Genomic DNA, 19,211 nt, shown 5'->3' with positions numbered 1-19,211 from the left:
ATGGTCATCAGGCACAGCATCAACAAAGTGCGCATAATGCCTTACAAGCGTTTAGCAGGTACCAACGCTCTCCGTAGAATGACAAAAATGGCACAGTGCCTGGTGCCCTACTTCTCAAAAATTACAGTGATTTATAGCGTAGTGGGTTCCTTGCAAGTGCACTTGTATTGGTTGCCAAGGAAGCTCATAAACGCGTGATCCATTTCCTCGGGGTCTCAGTAAAATTACAATGATTTATAGCGTAGTGGGTTCCTCGCAAGTGCACTTGTATTGGTTGCCAAGGAAGCTCATAAACGCATGATCCACTTCCTCGGGGTCTCAGTAAAATTACAATGATTTATAGCGTAGTGGGTTCCTCGCAAGTGCACTTGTATTGGTTGCCAAGGAAGCTCATAAACGCATGATCCACTTCCTCGGGGTCTCAGTACAATTACAATGATTTATAGCATAGTGGGTTCCTCGCAAGTGCACTTGCATTGGTTGCCAAGGAAGCTCATAAACGCGTGATCCATTTCCTCGGGGTCTCAGTAAAATTACAATGATTTATAGCGTAGTGGGTTCCTCGCAAGTGCACTTGTATTGGTTGCCAAGGAAGCTCATAAACGCATGATCCACTTCCTCGGGGTCTCAGTAAAATTACAATGATTTATATCGTAGTGGGTTCCTCGCAAGTGCACTTGTATTGGTTGCCAAGGAAGCTCATAAACGCATGATCCACTTCCTCGGGGTCTCAGTAAAATTACAATGATTTATAGCGTAGTGGGTTCCTCGCAAGTGCACTTGTATTGGTTGCCAAGGAAGCTCATAAACGCATGATCCACTTCCTCGGGGTCTCAGTAAAATTACAATGATTTATAGCGTAGTGGGTTCCTCGCAAGTGCACTTGTATTGGTTGCCAAGGAAGCCCATAGGCGCATGATCCACTTCCTCGGGGTGTCAGTAAAATTACAATGATTTATAGCGTAGTGGGTTCCTTGCAAGTGCACTTGTATTGGTTGCCAAGGAAGCTCATAAACGCGTGATCCATTTCCTCGGGGTCTCAGTAAAGTTCTTCGCCCCCCCCTACCCCCGTCTCTCTCCCACGTCAACGTATGTTATACAGCATGACGGGAGAGGGAAAATGCGACCGGGCGTCAGCCAATGCAAATTACATAACTGGTGGGCCCTTTAAAGATTCCAACCCATTACAAAGGGCTGAGCCATAATTCTTCATCGTCATAAGTCGTCGCGTCAACAAAGTGCCCATAATGCCTTACAGACATGTAGCTAGTGCCTCGCTTCTCTGCAGAATGACGAATAATGGCTCAGTAGGTGCTTCCCAACTTCACAAAAATTGTGATTTATGGCGTAGTGGATACCTTTCTAGTGTACTTGTATTGTAGCCCCAAGAGAGCTTAAGGGGCTCTAGAAACGCCGCTCTTCCAGCTTTCGCTGTGACTGTGCTGCGGTTTGAGCGCAGGCTTGGCGTTTTTTTGTCATGACCCTTGCACAATATTTATAAGAATTGGAACTAGGTATGAGCGAATGTCACTTTTTGGTTTGAAATGAAGTGGAAGCAACCTTGAATAGTATCAAGAGTTGAATAGCAGTAGGGTGCAGGTTAGAAGTGGTACAATATGTTACAATTTAAAAATGACTATACTTAGCGCATATAAGCCCATATAACACGATTTCAACTTAGAAAAAAAAAATGTACACTTAACCTTGAAGTGTGGCTTCGCGGCAGTGCGGATTTCGCCTGCAAAGGTGGTTTCACGGTAGAGCAACCTGACGCTGCAGTGAAACCACCTTTACAGGGGGTTAGGTGCGGTCAAACATACATATATTCGTTCATTTCGAATACTTGGAAATTTCAAATAATATAAATTCGTATCGAAGCGAATTCGAATACTGTAATATTTGTTCGAATATTCGAAACACCCGAATATTCGCCCATCCCTAGTGTTTATATTTTCTGTCTCTCGGTGATGGGAAGTTTGAGATTTAAGGGTAAGCATATTTGACAGATATTTGTCTGGCTGGGTAAAATTATGGCACATGTAAATGACAGCGGAAAACATCAACTGGTCCACAGGGACGCTGCTCAGCGTGCACGGCCTTCGAAATTAATCAAGAAGGACAACGGTGGAAAGGGATGCAACCGCTAAAAAGCGCTAGCTTTCAGAGCCAGCCGGACCCCCTGAAGAAGAGGCCAAACGAGCCTTGAAACGTAGGGCCCATTTTTTAAATTAAGAACTAAGAAACTAAACTTGGCTGGAGAGTCTTTTCTTCTTAAAGTTTGAGATTGCTGGAGCCGTGGTCTGCAACATTAAAATGCTGCGCCACTGCTTTTGGTAATATCTTCATCATATTTGTGTGATGTCCGTTTAATCTAATATTAACAGGCCGCAAAAATACTGTTTGAGACAATATGAACATTTGAGCATACAGATAATGTATCGCAGGTAAAAGTAGACATTGTATGATGGCCACCTGTGGTGCTTTAAACGTCACCTTGAAGGTGTTTGTATGCAAGTCTTGCATATGGGGTGAGAACAAGGTATAGAATGAGGGCTTACTTTTGCATGCACTGTCACAGTGAAATTGTCATTGCGAGGTGGTGCTTCCTTTGGACAACCATGACTCAGCAAAATACCCCGTTTTTGCACTTGCCCTGTTCTTCTGTTTTGGTTGTGGCATACACGTGAAGCATACCCAGAGTACATGCGCTAAGCAGTTGCTGCCTCGAAGAAGACCATCTCTTCAAGCTTCTATCCTTCTGCATTAACTGATGCTACGAGCCATTTCTTGACATCTGACACAATATATATTGACTAGACGAATAAATATTGTCACATGGTCGTGACATTGACCAAGGCAGCAGTCGGCGTGTTCGAGGTGAAACTCTACGTATTTGGGCCAACTTGTGCCCGGAAAATGAAAGGAGCAAAGTACAAGCAATTTAAGCTGTACACTGATAGCGGTGAACAGAGCATCAGCTGTCAATAATCTGATCTGTGCAGGGCCATACCCAGGAATTTTTTTCGGGGGGTGTTTGTGTGTAGAACGGCTCACTTTGGTAACTGGTGGTTGCTGTGAAGGCGTGCAAGTACAGTAGAACCCCGCTGATACGTTTTTGAAGGGACCGTAGGAAATAAACGTAAGAGACGGGAAACGTAAGAGACGAAAAACAGGAAAAACGGCAAAATATTTAGTGGTATGAATTTTATTTCAATTCTTACGAGCAGCACGAAAATTGGCGCGCTCAGCCGCGATCTAGTCGATGGATAGAAACGCGGAGCTTAGGACGGCCTCATCCACAGAAATGTAATCAACGTATGTGACTTTTTTAACACCAACAGCTGTAGGCATGAAAGAACTAAGCACATGCAATCACGACCGGCGCGGCGAGTCCGACCGCGAACCGCACGCACGACCATGCGAGCTCCAACCAGCTCGAACTCCTCCCGTTCTCCAACAAATAACGATGATGATGAGTCTACGCCAACGCGATGGCAGAAGTGAATGCCAATCTCGAATGCCTTGCTTTCGCAAGCAGTTACGTCATACACGCCATGTTTGTGAAATACAAATCTCAAAGGCAATGCTTCTGTCAATAGTAAATGCCAATCTCGAAGGCCTTGCTTTCGCGAGCAGTTACGTCATAGACGCCATCTTTGCAATTTGAATCTCGAAGGCCATGCTTTTGTTTGCATCACTTGAAAGATTCTGTTGCTTGCGACTCTCATGCGGCTAATATTACGGTCAAACGAGGCCAAGCTGCGTGAAAATGCACCATGGCCGCTCTCTTTGGTAGTCACTCGGTCGGCTCCGAGCGCACTTCGCGACGTATCATACGGGAACGTCCGACAGTTACGACGTAACAGCGGGGTTCCCAATACATTGTATCCTATGGGAGCTATGCCGGGACCGGTGGAAAACGACGTAACAGCCGGGAAAACACAGCAGTGAGGAACGTAACAGCGGGGTTCTACTGTATTTTAGTGTCACCCAAAAAGTTAAAAGTGTGAAAAAATTTCAGGGGGTGTCAGAACCCCCTCAACCCCCCCTTAGTTATGGCCCTGGATCTGCGGTTAGGCATGCCAGCATTTATACATGTGGCATCAAACATTTAAGTCTTATTGCTGGTGGCCCAGCTTGCGCGCTCAAGCCTATCAGAAGGTTCTAAAACAATCTGGAAGCTTCCCAGACATCCAGGCGCGGTTTGTGAAAGGCAGTGGCTAACGGACCGACCACATACAAGAAGCAGCATGCGTAGCAATATTACGCAATTATAAGTTTGTACAATACGAAATATTCGAACAACACTATCAATCATGTCTGTGACGTCATCATGACATTCATTTTGAATGGTCCATATTATTAACCCAGTATGTTACTTTCCTGGTGTTTGCTAATGCGCCACTGTGGAATTCTGCAAACTGTCACCCTCGCTGTTACGTTTTCTTGCTTTGTGCTGCACAGGGTGATAAGCTTGATAAGCAAGCAGCGATGAGTGGCTTAGTTTAGCAGCTTATGTGGTAACTCTTGTAATCTGTCACGAAGGTGCCCCTCCTGACTGAGTGAGAGCAACAACGCAGCGTGTTTTGTGCCATCGCTCCCAGGTGGCATGTCAGTTCACTAACCTCCACATATTTGTCCATAGGCATGTCTGGGTTTTGGAGTGAGGTTTCACAACCGGTGCAACTAAGGAACTCTGGAACAAGCAAATAATGTGGTAACATTTGAGCGATGCTCAAAGATGACTTTGTGTACTGCACAAAGGTGTGAAGCAAAAGAACAAACATGTCCAGATTCCATCGGAAGAAAATGTGCACTGCTCTGCCGCACCTGGTATGCCGCACTTCAGCCACGCTGCTAGACAGGCCCTCAGCCACGCTGGGAATTATCACTCCCAGAGCGCGCTCACGGCCTTTTGCCTGAGCATCGCAGGTCCAAACACAGGCCTGCAAAAGCGAGGCAGGGTCAGTTATTGGCTTCTGCAACGCTGCACGTCAGAAAGTGCGGGAACAGTATTGCCAGAACAAAACGACACAGCCCAACAAATCTCTAGAGAAACATTCAAAATGAAGGAACGTGAAACTGCACAAAAAGCCGCCAAAAACAAACAACACTAAGATGCACTGGCACGATAGGTGGCCACAGTGCACAAGACCAAAGGCTGCCCAGACCACAGAGACTTGTGTTTTACTGCGACAAACACATGCTCACGTAAAAGCTGTATCTACTGAGCTAACCGAGCAACAGAGCTTCTTTTTCAAACTACAGCACGGATGAAAAGTAGCTTACCTTAGTCAAGGCTCTCAGGGCAGACTCGCTTGCTTTCCGGACAGACTCCTGCGTGAGAGAGCCTACTAGTTACGCATTCCTCGAGGCAAGGGACGTGGTCTTTCTTGCACATTATTATTATTATTTATGGCAGGAGGTTCTTGCTCAAGAGGCGCACGAGCTCCTACCACAAGTACAGCTGAACCTCACTGCTATAACTGAGCTGGTAAACTCAGCAATTTAAATGGCCCTAATGAATCATAATTTCATGCAAGTTATGGTCGCCAAGAGATACTTTTTCACGCAGAGTGTTGCAAGAATGTTCAAATAATAGGGCAGCATGACATCAAGGTTTTCAAGATCAATTTCATTCGGCCAGAGATCTGGTGACTAACCATAGCCATGCCGGCAAAGTCCTCTTCATTGTGCCTGTATGTCAAACGTAAAGAACTTCGCATTTAAAAGCAGAACACGGTCTTTGCAAAGTTAAACAGCAGGAAGACACGACCAGTGCTCAACTAGTAACTCAGCTTTATTCGATAAAGGTGATCTTTATTGTGTCACTCGTCACTACTGACAACAAGCCATACACACAAACATAGCCAGTAATACAGTAATACTAACAATCGTGACTTGCTATCTTTCAACAAAAAACACACACACAAAGGCGACAACATAGTTGAATAAAAGAAGCGCATGGCATATTGTCAGATCACATAGAAATCAGAATTTTTTGGCGTGTAAAAAGTGATTGCGCACATTTAGCATCTCGATAAAACATGTCACTGCATGTGCTCCTCTCAAATCAGCCCAGAAAAGCAAGATATTAAGGTGACTAAAACATGGCAGGTTAAAAATGACGAATGCGCCCAATCGATAATGTGAAAGTTTAAAAAAAGAAATATGGAAGTTCTAAAATGCTGTGTCATAAAGAAGCTGGTCATTATACTAAAAGCTAACACTGTCCAATTAAAAACCTAAAAACATAAAAGATTGCCCAAGAACACCAGCTGGTCTTTTGAGAGAAAGATGGATGGTTCGCTTGTCAGCAGCTTTTTTGATGAGAAACGCCAAATTGTTCCTCGCTCTTTTTAGAAAACTCTGAAAATCTGGCTCACAACCACGCCTGCGGCAATGGTGCCCTCCCGAATTGTTATGCACATTCGACCTGTGCATAACAGAATTAGAACATCGGCCCGTTTGCCCAATGTATTTACGCCCACAGCCGAGCGGAATTTCACCAGCAGAGCCAACGTTTTAATGACAGGGCACGAGAGCACAGGTTGAATTTGCATAACAATTTGGGAGGGCACCTGGTGCAGCAGGTGTAGTTGCGAGCCAGAGGAGGAATGGCACGACTTTTCTTGAGCCAGTATGTAGGGGCAATAGAAATTCACAATGCTATAACGGTCTTGCTGAATCCAGTACACAATTAGACAAAGCAGAAAACAACTGAGGTTGCCGTCTTACATTCGTGCGACTCATTCTGGAGGCTGCTGCGCATTCATTGCAAGTGGTCCGGTTTGGCGTACCCGATAGCATCGCAACACCCGAGGTTTTTACGACAAGCTGCAGTGGAAGAATCGGCACAAGAGCCTTGCTTAACCCCTGTCACCACAGTGCGTTGCACCTGCAATCCTTTCAGCTTTATGCTTGACGTAAGGCCACTGTAGAGAGGGTTTTGCCGGTGCTCAGCTTTTTTTCAGATTATTGAAGTTAGTTTTTTTCATGCTGCCATATTATTCGTATATTGTAGCATCAATTTCTATGCAAATATGAATCTTTCAGCAACCATGCATTGGCATAGAAGATGGAATTTCACTTTCAATAAGTTTCAATGTAACAAAATAAACTGCCACCAAAGCCATTTTATGAAGCTTTACCCGCATATACAAAAAGCTCTGACTGGGTTGCCGAGAACTTGCCTTGATGTCGTCCCGCACACGAAACAGGTGGTCCCAGAGGTCCGGCACACAGTCGAGCACGTCGTCCAGGTTGCGGCCACTCAACAGATCCGACAAGGCCAGGCAGCTGCACCCCACACGAAGGTTTCATGCAACCAACAGGTTCACAGACATTCCTCCCTCGTGCGGGCTTTCTCAAAACTAAGGCCTGGGCTTTTGATCTCAAGACTTGTTTTGCCACTGCAGTGCAAATGCAAACTGCTGCCTTCCTCCTCAGGGGTCCTATCACCCAGCCACGAATAATACCTCCTAGAAATGATCTCATTAAATAATAAATTTTATAAACGCAATTAAAAACAACAACAAAAACACAACTATAAAAGGGTTTGAACTTGAGCTTGTTGGCATGGCCTTCATAACAGGTAAAAACACGGACAAACGGGACAAGGAAGACAGGCAGCACTCAGCACTGGCTAACAACATCAGCGTTTATTTTGTGCGTGCAAATATATAGGCTTCTTTGGAACAGGAAATAAAAAAGGAGGAGAAAAAAAGGGATAATAATAATAATATTAACGTCCCAAAACCACAATATTGCCACGAGTAAAGATCGCCTAGCACTGTTCTTGGCAGGCTTGTATGTGCCGCTGTCGAAAAGATGATGAGGACGAGCTCGTGAAAAAGACGATGAGGTCGTTGTGCCAGTGATCGGACCAGCCTGACGTCCTGCTGTACTGCTAGTTACAGGTTCCCGTTACAGTATCACGTGACATTACTGGTGGAGGTGCGGGGTAGCAGTCTATGCACTGCGACCACCAGGAAGATCCCGACTCCAACAGCGACGCCTTGGAAGAACCAGCTGACCTTCAGCGTAGTCGGCGGCAATTAGGCCTACCACCCCAATTCGGCCCTCTTCCAGAACGCTCTAGAAACATGGCAAGCGCGACAACGGCAAGCCAGACGGAACAGACCACGGGTCCGTCTGCTCCATGGCCTTTCAACGCTCTGCGAACCCCAAAACCCTTCCATGGGGACGCATACGAAGACGTTGAAGACTGGCTGGACCAATACGATCGAGTCGCCGTCGCCAACGAATGGGACGAGCATCGGAAGCTCCGGTATGTTTACTTCTATCTGGAGGATTCGGCGCGCATTTGGTTTGAGAACCATGAAGCTGCTTTGACAACCTGGCCGGAGTTTTGTACTCAGCTGCGGAACACGTATGGAAGTCCCGACCGGAAAGAACAAGCAGAACGTCTCCTCAATTCCAGGAATCAAAGACCAAACGAAAGTGTTGCCATGTTCGTTGAGGAGATGTCTCGGCTGTTCCGGCGAGCTGATCCCGCAATGGCGGAAGACAAGAAGGTACGCTTCCTGATGCGGGGCGTAAAAGAGCAGCTGTTTGCAGGACTTGTGCGCAACCCTCCAGCTACTGTGGCGGAATTCCTCCGTGAAGCCACAACGATGGAGCGAATGCTAAGACAGCGGTCTTCGCAGTATGAGCGGCCGAACAACCTTTCATGTCTGTCATCGGCTTTGGCAACACCGGACGTCGCGACCATCAGGGACCTCGCGGAGCTAGTGCGCAGCATCGTACGCGAGGAGCTGCAAAGGTTTCGCACAGTGTCTCCCCAGCCCCAAGTGGCAGCTCTAACGGACGTAGTCCGCGAAGAGGTACGGCAGCTGGTACAACCGTTGGTGGCGCCTCCAGCCGAAGCTCCTCTCCTAACGTACGCGGAAGCTTTGCGCACTCCTTGAACAATATGATTACGAGAGACGCCGTAGTGGAGGGCTCCGGAAATTTTGACCACCTGGGGTTCCTTAACGTGCACCTAAATCTAAGTACACGGGCCTCAAACATTTTCGCCTCAATCCGAAATACAGCCGCCACGGCCGGGATTCGATCCTGTGACCTTCGGGTCAGCAGTCGAGCGCCATAACCACTAGACTGCCCTGGCAGGGTGAGGAAAAGGGGAAGCTCTACGCATGCATCCCGACTGGTCCACAAATGTGCACTGTTCAAATGCACACATAAATAATCTCCTCGTCAGTTAGCATGATTGACTGTGTGCTTACACACGATGGAACAATGCAATGAATTGTGAGTGCAACAAGGGCTACCACTGATACGCATACCATTTTGCCACTCTGTTTGTTCTTAAACAGAATATTGAACTCAAGAAACTGATGCAATAATTAAGAAATGCGCACCCAGCGTTTCATTGTAATGTTGTACCAACCACGACCTGCCAGTTAAAAGAGCGAAAGCACCACTTAATTATCATCATCAGCAGCAGTTCCTGTAATTATGTTTTATCATGTTGACTGAGTTAAAAATAGGTGCGTCTTACCATTTTTTTTTGCAAAAGCTGGGAAAGGTAGGAGGTGCGTCTACTACACCGGGATATGGCTAACTAACTAGATCAGTGGTTCTCAGCCATAGATGTTTCGAGGACTCCTTGTGGACAGGTGGTGAGAGAAGAGGGGGGGGAGGTCATAAATTAACAGAACACGCAGTGTGAAATAGGTGCCTTTTATTTCTCCCTAACAAAGAATAGTAAAACTAAAGTGCCACGCCAGTTCAATCTCTACAGCTTTTCAATGAGCTTTGCGGTCTGCAGCCACATTCAACCTGTTTCTAGCTATGTTTGCTCGTCAAATATGCAAGCCTACAAAAAGTATACGCGTGTGCGTATGTCGCAGAAAACTGCAACAAACGCTTTGCAGCCATAACATGGAGAAGGGGAAACATAAGCCAGCCGCAGTGCAAAGGTCGTACGCGGTGAAGGGTCGCTGTCACGGGACATAGTGTGCCTACAAAAAAAGCACGTTTTTTTTTTTTTTTCGAGGATGGTTTTTGCGGACCCAAAAAATGGCTTCGCGGGCCCCCTTGGGTCCGCGGACCCCCATTTGAGAACCACTGAACTAGATAAATGAATGAATGAATGAATGAATGAGTGAGTGAATGAATGAATGAATAAAGTGATTCCCACTGCCTTTGTCCCCGAACCTAGTGTGCCCATGAAGACGCTCTTTGTATTGTGGGGATCGAGTTTGTGCCTCGTTCCACAGCTAGCGCGTGGCCTCGATCGCCGGGAACCGCCGTTAGGTGGCCACATGGCCACGGCACGCAGCTTACTGTCTCATGCCAGCTGTGCTTCTTCTTTCCTGGCATCCAGGTGCCGCAAGCCACATGTCACACGAGCATCTGTCATCGAGTTGCGGCCTCATTTGTTGGCCGGCTGTGGCAACCCTCGTTCCCCCTCCCCACTGGAGCTCTTTCTGACTCGTGCCCAGTCGCCGCAGAGAGATGCTAGCACAGCTAACGAGGGAGTCACACACAGCCTTTGCAGGTGACTTCCCGTTTGCACGTTCTGTGGTTGTGGTAGCTGGTAGCACCGCAGACCAGCGTACTCAATCGGTCTTGCAGAGTTGCCCTGTACGCCCTGCAATCCCATGACTGTCGCACTGTGCTGCATCTTGGGTTAATAAACCTGTGTCTGCTGACAACCTGCCTCGAGCGCGTTTTCTGTGCCCTGTAGGAGAGTCGACGAGCCCGGTCGTAGTGCAGGAACGTAGCACCCCTTCCCTGCTGCACTCGTAAGGTGAGCCTCGCGCTCACCTACCTGCACATAACTGGTGTACTACCTGTTTCGGCATGGCAGACCCCCTCGAGGTGCTCGTTCCATGCCCTGGCAACAGAACTAATCTCCTTTGATGATCCCTACGGTGATGCTAACCGCTCGACTGTGGACTACGGTCCTAGCCAGGCCAGTTTCGGGCTTTCTCGGCCGTTTGAGACACACACGAAGCATGTGCTGCCTCCAACGTGTTGCCTCTGCTCGCTGGCCTTTCTTTGTCAGCAGCACAGTTGTGTGCCCAAATTGTCCCACTGAAGCCTCCCTAACTAGGCCACTTAGGTGTTGGCATGGATGCACTCACTGGCCCATCTTTGTCACGAGTGCAAAGCGTTGACAATGCCTTCCACGAGCCAGCTCGCTTAGGTGACACCATCACTGCATTTTCTGGTGATCGCTTGACTCGTGCGCGCTTAGGTGAGCTTTCGTCAAGTGCGAGCCACCATGCTCGGCCATCGATGCATTTGCCCATCGCATGAGGCATCGAGCATTTATCGGTGCGGAAGCCCTACTCTGCTCCCTGCTGTTTACTGGCCCCTTTGGGTCTGGCGCACATGGCACAGAACAGGTGCGTGACCCTCTGGCCGCTGTGCCTGCCTCGGAGCAATTACCGCTGCACACAACTGGGGCGCAGCGGCAGGTTAGGACACTGCCTTCCATCTCGTGAGCAGCACTGCTGTTCTATGCGGTTGGTTGTGCGCTGGGAGAATCGCACACACCAACAGCGCTTTCTGCATCTCCCTGGCCTTTCTGCGGCCGTGATTCTTCATCGCGACTTCCCCGTGCACATGGGATTCACGAAACACATCTCAAGCGGTGGCTACAAGGCAAGGCCCCCTACAACCATTGACAACACTCGAAGTGGCCACGCTGCTTTAAAATACCGGATGCCACTCGAGATTTTGCTCTCCAGAAGTTTAACTGCTATGTCAACGGAGTGCGATTTGTGGCCGAAAACAGACCACATGGCGCTCGCCTGGCTGAAGCCCTTGTGCGAGCCCAAGGCCGCCTCACGCACTGGATGTTGACTTTGCAGCTGTACAACTTTACTGCTTGCTATCGGAAAGGGAGTTGAAGCATGCTGTCTGAGGCCTTGTCGCAGGGGCAGTTTTGGCGTCCACCACTTCCGAGAGAAATCGCACCAAGTAGATACCGAAGCCTCTGGCTCCAATGGGTCGAAAGGCACAAATTTCAATGACCAAGTGACATTCGAGTCGACCGCCTTGGGAGAGCACGTGACTTAAGCCTGTATCGTCTTACCATCTGAGGGTTTACGTCGTCGCCTCTGTGTGCGCCTACGCGCCTTTTTCCATCGTTTCTCTTGCTTGGCATGTGCTGCCACACTTCACGAATACGCTGAATTTTTTTCCTGTGCCGATGTGTCAGCATTCTTCCCCCCCTGAGTGGCATGCCGGCTTTTGCTTGCGCATCCGAGCGTGCGCGTGTGGGGTGGCCGGTTTCGTGCGTCTTTTTCGATCTTTCTCTTGCTTGGCATGCGGTGCCATACTTCTGGAATATGTGGAATTTTTTTCAGGCACTGATGTCGCTGATGGTTCTCTTTCTTTCCAAAGCGGTGGGCCGGCTTTTGCTTGTTCATCCAGCATGCGCGGTGTGGCTGGTTTTGTCCTTTGAGTGGTTATTGCTTCTTGCGCCCGCAACGCTGATGGCTGTCTGGTTTCTAATCTCTCAAAAAAAGGTGACCGCTTGTTACTTTCACGTTTATTGCTCCCCGGGGCACGATTACATCTTTTTCCATGCGGCACTAAATTACACATACGATGCCACCGTGGTTGCGTTTCCTGTTCTGGGGACTTGGAAAAACTAACACTGTCTCAATGGCGATAAGACAAAGGATTTACCTTTTTCACTCGTTTTGCTTTCTGGACCGGCGCACAACCATATGTTTTTCTTCCGTGCACCCACTCACGCAGTTCGCTTACCCCATGGAAGTGCGCGCCGGTTGCTCTGCTGCTAGTGAGTCGAGCGGCGGCTCTTCCGAATTAGAATCCGATTCATCGGTTATCAGTTCGTCAGACGACGATTTACTTTCGAGTTGAGACTCGGATGATGATGAAGGAGCGACATCTCGACTATCACACGCTGAAAAGTTTTTTTGTGTTAGAGAAAGTGCATTTTTTACCAGAATATCAAAAAATACACATTTTTGGAGTGCATTTCGCGAAAAAATTAAGACCCCCAAGGGGTTAAGCAGGAAAGAGGTTATAAGGGCGCAGCAGAATGATCTGTTCTGTCAACACAATGTCCCAACAAGGTTATTGAGAGCTGTTGGCACTGAGTGCCAGACACAGCAAGCGGCATTAACGCTGTATTTGTATCTGGTGGAGCTCTCCTGCGTTACCTCCAGAAGCACCCCAGGAGTGTTTCAAGGTGGCGGCAACCCGCAGTCTCAGCAATGCCACCCTCGGCGGATTCCACGTATCGAACATGGGAGTGGCCGACAACTTTTAAACAGTTATGCCATTCCGCTACCTGGCCAGGCATAAAGCATGACGTGTGGCAATGTGTGAGGTCTCGTGCGACCACCACACCCTTTCGTTGCCCCCAGCAATGAGAGGGGGAAAATTGTGACACAGCTGGCACCTGTGGAAACGTGCTTAATAAACAACCTGGCTCCCATTGTCCAGCAACTATACGTCTGTGAAGCTGAAGCAGGACAGAGCTGGCGTGCGGAGCTCAGCCACGAACAATAGTTGTGTTTCTTGTTGTTGCATTCAGTACTCCAGGTGCCACGGGTTGCCATCACACGCCGCAGTCGTCTCAACTGGAAGTGGCACCATTATACACACTAACATAACCTCCGCCCCCTTAGTGCAGCTCCTAGAAATGAAAAAAAAAGAGAAAGAAATCCAAGTCTGCAGCCAATGCTTTGATGGGTTTGAAAGATTATTAAGGCCTCATGAAACGCGAAAAGTGACCGTCAGTGTCGGCATCAACACAAGTGATGTCGTCCCATGACATCGGTTGGGCCGACCCTGGAGTCACTGCAAACCCACGTCAGGTGCAGCAAGCTTTCGGGGCCAGGAGAGTCGTCCGACTTTTTGTAGCTACGAGAGATTCGTGAGGCTCCCATGGCGAGGACATTAGATGATTACTTGGAAAGGCCCCTATGCAATATATGGATCACACACAAAGAGCAACCAGCATGAAATTAATTTCACATTCCATGAATGCAAGTTGTGCTTGCTTCCTTTCTTTTTTCTAGATTGTCTACATAGGGGCACGCCACAGTATTTTTTAAAATATCAGGTAACACCAAATTCTGGCACATTTTTATTTTCAAACTCTGAGCTCGTGAAATTTAGGTGCACCTTAGGTCTGAGTAAATGTGATGTGCTACAAATGGCTGACTTGCTTAGGCAAAATCATCACCAAAACAAGTGAGAAGCTATTCAGCAGCAGGGAAGGTCGCTGGAGCCCACCTTGTGGCAAAAGCACTTGTCTTTCTCAGGGTTCCTCAATGAAAAGATGTTCCTCACGGGGAATGAGAAATTCTGTAATCAGTAGCAAAGAGTTTTGCCTGGCCCTAGTATGGTACTCCAGGAGCACGACCTTGCACACATTCTATGAATGAACGAGAGAATGAAAAGGAGCAAAAGCTAAGAAATGAAGGGGAAACACCCCCGCAAGAAGTCGCCACGTTTCACCTATCTGCTGGGGGACCATATAATGAATTCAGAAATGTTTTCAACATGTGAAAAAAATACAGAATTACTGTAACTGAATATCTTTATTTAGTGGCATTGTTTTTGAAAACTCGAACATGAAGTGTGTGAAGACTTTAACAATGCACCTGTGTTAATGTCTTGGTTGGGCAATAGGTGGTGTAGCAATTTCACGAGGCATTTGGTGGTGGCAATTTTCTCAAATTGTTGGTGCGGGATTGATTTAAGCCAAACACAAAGCAAGCTAATTCGCTTCTCAGCCCGAGCATCTACTGTATTTACTCGATTCTACCGCGCCCTCGATTGTAACGCGCACCCGTTTTCCGCGACCAAAACAAAATAAAGTAATACATCGATTGTAACGCGCACCCATTTTTCGTGACAGAAAAGAACAAAAAAAATCCGTAGGAGTCAAACTTCGCACATTCAGAAGAACAAGTATTTGGGTTTTAAAGAACTAAAGTTTCAAAAAAGTAAAACACAAAGTCAAAAAGCGGGCCTTGCCGCTAAAGCTGTCACCACTACGGCGGCGATACGAGTCGCGTAATGGATCAGCCCTCGTCGCTGTCAACACTCTTCGATTTCGGGAAACCAGCCCTGCTTTGGTCCACTGAAACCTTTTCGTGAAGCTTTACTGTAAAAAATCTTCTGCTTCTGTTTGCGCCAGTCTCGCACGCACGTTTCGGGAACTCCGAACGACTGCGATGCGGCCCGATTTTTGTCCGTCTCTGCACATGTAATAACTATTCTTTTAAATGTGGCATCGTGGTGCACTCGTCAAGTATTTAGAGTTGGCACTTCCATGTCGTCGATACGAACGCAGAACGGGATGACAATCTCCTCAGCACACGAGAAATGGCCAAGGCGCATAGGAGGTGGCCATTTTGAAATGCCGATGGCAATATAATAACAGTTTTTTTTTTTTTCGGTACTCGATTCTAACGCGCATGAGATTTTTGGACTTGTTTTACCGGAAAAAAGGTGCGCGTTAGATTTGAGTAAATACGGTAAGTTTTGATCCAATCCAAGTTGTCCGGAGCCCATTCTACATTCGTTCCATTAAAGCAAACAGTTTCTCTGTCTGTTCTGTGCCCCTTCTTTGCCTACCAGACCACAAAATGATTGACAGCACTGCCTCTTCCAGGCGCTGTTCTCACGCCTGACTATCAGACGTATACGCGTGAGCCTCGACCAATCCTATGCAGCACGATAGAATGTTCCATTACAGAATGCATACAAGATCACGCCCCAGAGTGACACAGCATATAAAAAACACACCACGACACTCAGCAAGTGCTTCTATCCCTAATCATGGCCAGCAGCAATGCCTGACCTGGATTCACGCACGCGCCACTCATTACTTGTCAGGTGCTGCATCACATCCACCATGATTTCCTTGAAATACAGGTCAACCTGCAAGCGAAAAAAAGAGTTGAGAGAAGTCTCAACACACACTTCATTTTTCCTTATATCATGAGTTTTCTTTTGCGACTCGGAAAGAGCCTCTGTCATTTTTAAGACTGTACCACAAACGTTCCTCGACAATCGCATTCAGAAGTACCTTCACAAGGTCTCACATGCCTGTAATCCGGTGCAAATTGAGGGGGCAGGCGAGGCCCCACAAAGACGGCTGAAGCACAACTGCCGATTGTGTCCGTGGCTAAAGAAATAGTCCCACTCCTGTTCTCGGCTACGTTCTCTGACAGCAGGCTCAGATTCAAGCGCCTTCTAAAGTTGTACACGCATGTAGAAGAAGTTGCATCAGCATTCTTGGCACTGTGTCAGAAGTACTTCCAATAACAGCCATGCAAACTCATCCTATGCAAGCACACTCTGGATAGCATATGTTCAGTTGCCATTTTATCTGATGCTGGAACATGCGTGGAACTCACTCATGAAATTAACTGCCTACCCTACGTTGTTAAACAAGAAAATAAATACCCGTATCAATTCTGCTGAGCTCTCACTGGCAACTGTACAATTGTTTGAGACATTTCCTACTCTAGTGGGCCTCAAGACTCGCACAACTATATGCCAGGCTGTCTGCACAGGAAACAAACTCAAATTTCTCGGTTGTTATTGTTTGCTAAGGCTGGCGTGATTGTGGCAGGGAGCATGGCGCTCATCCTCGTCTCCCTGCTCACGAGAGAGGGGCGAGGGCCCTCACGCAAGGTGATAAAACGTCAACCCTTGTGGACACCTGGAGGACAAAAGGAGTTTTATATAGAGGGGACTGTTCCTCTGAGTGATAGTGCAGCACTCAAGTGTTGTTTGCTGTGCACTTGGCCTGTTGCCCTGTTTGCCCAAACCTATCGCAGCTGCGATTCTCGTGCTACGGGAAGGGGACGTTGGCACGGTACGACTGCGTGCGGCTGGAACCAGAGCTAGGCTTCAGCACCAGCCGTGCATACAGCGAACCCCTTCATTATGCACAATCGGCCACAGTAACACAGTTCATAAAGCTGTTGCTTGTGTTTTGGAAGTGCAGCGGTGAACTAGCGGTGAACTGTGAGTCACAAGGGTGAGACTGATTTGACAATTTGTTATTTCTTAGAGCTTGAAAATATCGAAAAGTCAGATACGATAGCTCATTGAGCAACTTTTTTTATTAGTTAGCAACAATGAAATACTAAAAAGTTGGCAGACTTCGCCTCTATTTAACTCTTTCGTTAACACAACAGTACAATCACTGGTGATCATAGGTCTGCAAGCTCACTCGTGAGTCGATTCACTCAGACTCAAATTAAGCTGCGAGTGCGAGCGAGTCTGGTTGACAAAACTTTTGGTGAGTGCAGTTCTGTGCGAGTCAGGTCGAGCAAAATTTTTTTTGTCTTAAGGGGAGATGCTACACGAAAAACGCAAGTATTTTCCAAAATTGCATATTTTTTGTTTTTACTTGTTTTGTCAAGTTTAGTTTTTCTACTTCCATAACAAAAAATATCAATGTCGTATATAAACGCTAGATAGGTTAAAATCACTTTTAAAGAGCACATGGAGGCTATTAAAAACCAGAGCTCATTGTTGTCTAGAGTGCCCTGGAAAATGTCACCTGGCTGCTTGCCATTGCATTTCGCATGAGGAGTTCACCAAAGCCACATGCTCAAAATAACCGTGATTCCCAATCTCTCGTGATGGAAGAAATACTTTTGAAAAGCATATGCTTGCCACATAGACATGCCTTCATTTTTACCTTTAAAATGTGTTTTCTCAAGATGCAGTTTTTGGCAACTTCTTGAGTTTGGACATCATGTTTTTTGTACTTCTGATGGCCAGATTAGAAAGAAATTTTCCCACATATTCATGTGAAGACTAGGAGTGTGCGAATATTCGAAATTTAGAATATTTTTCGAATAGTGTTTGCTATTCGATTCGATTCGCACTGGAATTTTACTATTCGAACTATTCGAACTTCCCAAAGACAAATACAGTCAACATTCAATTAAAAGTGAACCCTTCAAATTTTCAATATGCTTCACCTCATTACACTCTTGTATTGCGGCAAAGCTGCCTTTGAAGCTGTATTACGGTCGAACTTAGCCAAGACACAGTCAACGTCCCATTGGAAGTGGTCCCTAGATTTTTAATATGCTTCACCTCGTCACACCCCTGTAATGCGGCAAACCTGCCTTTCAAGCTCCGTTACGGTCGCAAATGTATTACTAAAAAAATATGCTGGTTCCAACATGGAGATGAAAGATGTGGCAGAATTGGGGGCTTTATTAATGCTGTTTTGGAGCTAAAATTTGGGCAGGAAGTCTGAAAAATCGGACGTCGAAGCTTTTTAGCAGCCAAAATTTCAGACGTTCTTATATATCGACGTCTACGAGGCAGATTTGGAACTCCGGACTTGAAGGGAGCACACCCTTGTCCGCCACATGAACTGAACTGAACTTTATTTCCAACACAAAAAGTTGGGGGTTCCCCAGGCAAAAAAGTTGTTGAAAAATGGCTTGAAGGGACCTGGGGGGCCGCACAGGCAGCAGCGAATAAAAAGTATAACTAATACAACTAGGTATAACTAATACAACTTGATAAGATATAATAGCATCGGCACACAGGAAAATAAATATAAGAAGATACAACAAAAATGCACAGATACAGTGAAATGAATGTTACAGGGAAATGCAGAAGAAATTAAAATGCACCCACATAATTAGGAGAACTGCACATACCAAAAATTGAAATGTTGGAACATATAAAAAATGCAGTGCAAGAACAATGGTGCAGTGACAATAAATGAGATTATGCTGTAACGGCTGTACAGTCGTTTAATAGGAAAAGTCTTACTTATTTTTTTAAATCTATGGGGTGGGATATCAAAGTTTATCTGATAAGTGAGGGCTGACCTTCCATAATTCGTACATGTTCTTGGTATTGGTATCTGTGTATTACGTAGTGAATAACGTTCTGATGTTGCATGTGCCATGTCTGTCAGATCATGTTTCTGTACGTGCAGGAGGACTTTATAGTCATATAATTTGCTTGCATTAAAGAGACACAAAAGGGAAATAGTAAGTCGATGTTGATTGTTGAAATAGCGGTCCAGAAACCTCGTAGTGCTACTTTTATGCCGAGGAAGTGCTTATTTTGAAATAAAATCACGTTTTAGTGGTCTGCATCGCGTTAGCGCACTTCAAATCACCCGCCTGACATCAGTCTTTCACACGTCACTGCTGCCGTTCCCAACGTTGCCCGCCTTTACTGCGCGGCGGCGTGCC

At 46.7% G+C, this 19,211-nt stretch overlaps 1 protein-coding gene across 1 annotated transcript in view; it reads right to left on the bottom strand.

Moving 5' to 3' along the window:
- LOC119386432 (proteasome adapter and scaffold protein ECM29) overlaps positions 1-19,211 on the bottom strand; it is an 814,720-nt gene that overhangs the window by 279,672 nt on the left and 515,837 nt on the right. The window contains exons 27-30 of the mRNA XM_037653733.2: positions 15,827-15,906; positions 7,194-7,299; positions 5,290-5,337; positions 4,831-4,946 (exon numbers count right to left, since the gene is read on the bottom strand). Coding sequence (XP_037509661.1) covers positions 4,831-4,946; positions 5,290-5,337; positions 7,194-7,299; positions 15,827-15,906 — 350 coding nt within the window. The remainder of the gene's footprint in view (positions 1-4,830; positions 4,947-5,289; positions 5,338-7,193; positions 7,300-15,826; positions 15,907-19,211) is intronic.

Source organism: Rhipicephalus sanguineus, chromosome 3, assembly GCF_013339695.2.
Source record: "Rhipicephalus sanguineus isolate Rsan-2018 chromosome 3, BIME_Rsan_1.4, whole genome shotgun sequence".
NCBI lineage: Eukaryota > Metazoa > Arthropoda > Arachnida > Ixodida > Ixodidae > Rhipicephalus > Rhipicephalus sanguineus.
Note: the sequence above shows the minus strand (reverse complement) of the source record. Positions and strands in the feature narration are given on the sequence as shown.